Source organism: Notothenia rossii (assembly GCF_949606895.1).
Source record: "Notothenia rossii genome assembly, chromosome: 8".
Lineage (NCBI taxonomy): Eukaryota > Metazoa > Chordata > Actinopteri > Perciformes > Nototheniidae > Notothenia > Notothenia rossii.
In genome coordinates, this window is record NC_136906.1 from 57,250,966 (window position 1) to 57,254,159 (window position 3,194).

Genomic DNA, 3,194 nt, shown 5'->3' on the forward strand with positions numbered 1-3,194 from the left:
AAGGTCAATAAACATAATCACACTAAGCCTGGTTAGTGTTGCCTGACTTTATATAAGTGTGTGGTCGCGTTCTAGTCACTTTGCTCAGCGCTACTGCTTGTTACAACTTGTATTAGTTGTTTTCGCCATGAACTAGTTCGCGCTCAGGTTAATCTCGACCCCCTCCAATGTAAGCGTGACGTATTTGGTTCTTAGATCTTGCCGGTTGTGTCTAGAGTGCGCCATCTAGTGGGATCAACTGAAATGCCGGGTATTGCAGGAAAATCTTTTTACCAATATTCGGCAGCCGGATTAAAATGCCCAACTATAAATGTATGTCCCGCGGGCCTTAGTTTGCCCATGCCTGGTGTAGATAGTCAGATTGCCAGATATCTCTTAGCACAGGACAGAGAATAGGGGTTGGCCCTGGTTAATGTTTGACCCAACTGTTGACTACCTGAGCTACTGTATAAATGGGGAAGTTTCCAGCAAACCTTCTGCAGCGAAGAGGACATTGAAGGCAAGCGTAACACTGTTGTGAAATATGCAAACTGTTTGTTGTTTAACTTAAAGCTTTAGATGTGTTGGACTTATATTCATTTGTAAATAAAAAAGGTTAGTGTGAATAGCTGTTCAGAGGCTAAATCTTATCGAGCCAAACTAACCACCTCTGATTTTCCCTGGACAGGCTATAAATATGCGTGGGATCTTTGCTAGTTGTGCACTCTCAGCACTGCTGCTGGCTGCAGCCTGGGCAGACCACCACCACGAAGGCCACCACCACCACGACACTGATGCCTCTCACAGCCACGATGGAGAGCTTAGCTGCCACAAGCTGTCCGCTCCCAATGCTGACTTTGCCTTTGCCCTTTACAAAAGCCTGAATGCCAACGCTGCTGCTGGAAAGAACATCTTCTTCTCGCCCCTGGGCATCTCCGCCGCCCTCTCCATGTTGTCCACAGGGGCTGCTGGGGAAACCCACAGCCAGCTGTTCTCCAGCTTAGGCTACAGTGTTCACACCCAGGAACAGGTCAACAAGGCGTACGAGCATCTTTTCCACATGATGGGACACAGTCAGGCGGATCAGAAAATGGATGTGGGTAACGGCGTTGCCGTGCGCACTGGCTTCAATCCTCTGGAGAAGTTCCTGAATGATATCAAGCACTACTACTCCGGTGAGATCTTCAACGTCGACTTTACCAAACCTGCTGAGGCTGCAGCTGAGATCAACAGATTCATTGCCACTAAAACCAACAATAAGATCAAAGATATGGTGAAGGACCTGGACACCGAGATGGCCATGGTGCTGATCAACTATGTCTACTTCAAAGGTAGGACACATTCCGATATAATCTGAAAGAGAGCATGCAGATAGCCAGTAGAGACTTTGTAGAGACAAAGCTTTCATATCAGTTCAGGCTCCGTGTGTAGTTTAAGGAGCTCAAACATGCCACGAAAAATTATGTAAACCAGTCTGAAAGATATCAAAATCATGGCATATATTGCAACACAACTACAATGCATTACTTTTATGCTCCTCGTACAGGACAGTGGGTGAAACCCTTCGATGGTAACCATACACAAAAGGCAGACTTCAACGTGGACGAAAACACAATGGTTCAGGTGGATATGATGATGAGAACAGGTCGTTTCGACTTCTATCACGACGCCGACAACCACACCACCGTCATTCTGCTGCCCTACAAAGGCAACACCTCCATGATGATCGTTCTGCCTGATGAAGGCAAGATGACGGAGGTGGAGGGCTACATCAACAAAGACCACATCAAGCATTGGCATGACTCACTCTTCAGGAGGTAAGAGGGGTATTTTATTGTATTTTCAACTTCTACGGTTGTAGTGGTAGTGAGGTCCTTTTGTACGATTATAGGAAACTCTTGATGTGTGTTAGGCTTTACTCTGAACAGGAGTATTTGATTTGAGATTCCTTATCTTTTATGGCTCAGGTTAAGCAAACATGCTTTAAGTGAACTCTATAATCCAGTGATTGTGACACTGCTGCATTTCTGTATTCCTCAGTTCTGTAGATCTGTATATGCCAAAGTTCTCCATCTCCACTGAAGCCTCCCTGGACAGTACACTGAAAGCAATGGGAATAACCAACGCTTTTGGACAAACCGCCGATTTCTCTGGCATGTCTACCGAGGTCAAGCTCAAAGTATCAAAGGTATGATTGGCAAACATGCCTTCACATGTCTGTTGACAAGGTACTATTCTGCAAAGAACCTTTGCTCTCTACAGATATTCAAAACCTGCATGTGCTCGACATTAACTTCTGTTGGCTCTTCCACAGGTGTCCCACCAGGCTGTGCTGAGCGTGGATGAAACAGGAACAGAGGCAGCAGCTGCCACCACCATTGAAATCATGCCCATGAGCATGCCAGAAGTCCTTCGTCTCGACAGACCCTTCCTGGCCTTTATCCTGGAGCACTCGACCAAGAGCATTCTCTTCATGGGCAAGATCAACGACCCCACAGCCATGTAAAGATGCTTGGGAAATTATTTTGTTACACTGTGTAGTAGGTTCTAGTAGCTACAGGACAATGTTACCTCAGAGTCTGAAAGCCCTGTAGAAATTCCATTAGAGCATTGGGGGATGATGAATGCAAGATAGTTTGATGAATAAGACAACAGATGTATCATCAATGAAAGACATGTCAGCCTATTAATCTGTTTGCAGTCTATCAGTGGGACACATTTATTACCATCTGTTTTTTGAACCTGGCTAGGTGTATAAATGTTGAAATACATCATTATATATTGTTTCCATTGGACTGTTAAATATGATACAGGTAATAAAAGCATCAGTAGACATATCGCTTGAAGCATCTGCTGAAACAATGAGCCATTGTGTTATTGTGCTATTTCTGTTTTAACATGTTGAAGTGAAATAAAGACTTGTTGTCAACAACGGTCAATCTCTTAATTTGAAATCTTGAGTTCATGGATCCAAACAAAAAAATCATTTCTATCAATCAATACTGTTTTATTGAGAAAGGGAACAGATTGCTTTTTTCATTCCCTTTCTGATGACATGAGTCTCAGATGATGATGAGTCTCTCTATTTCTCCCTGAAAGGTCACTCATTTCTGTTGTGTCCTGTGCTCTATGTAATAAACATTTAATGCAACGAGCATTTTTAGACCCTCCTGAGCGGTTCTTTACCTGTGTTGAGTTCACTGAGTAGACATTGA

The 3,194-nt window shown here is 44.0% G+C and overlaps 1 protein-coding gene across 1 annotated transcript; it reads left to right on the forward strand.

Annotated features, from left to right (window-relative positions):
- The first annotated feature begins 346 nt into the window (after positions 1–346).
- On the forward strand, positions 347–2,911 carry LOC307017118 (alpha-1-antitrypsin homolog). Its single transcript, XM_079646619.1, has 5 exons — positions 347–499; positions 668–1,310; positions 1,526–1,796; positions 2,020–2,167; positions 2,294–2,911. The coding sequence occupies exons 1-5, from the start codon at positions 413–415 to the stop codon at positions 2,483–2,485; spliced, it is 1,341 nt and encodes a 446-aa protein (XP_079502745.1). The 5' UTR covers positions 347–412; the 3' UTR covers positions 2,486–2,911.
- The last annotated feature ends 283 nt before the right edge of the window (positions 2,912–3,194 follow it).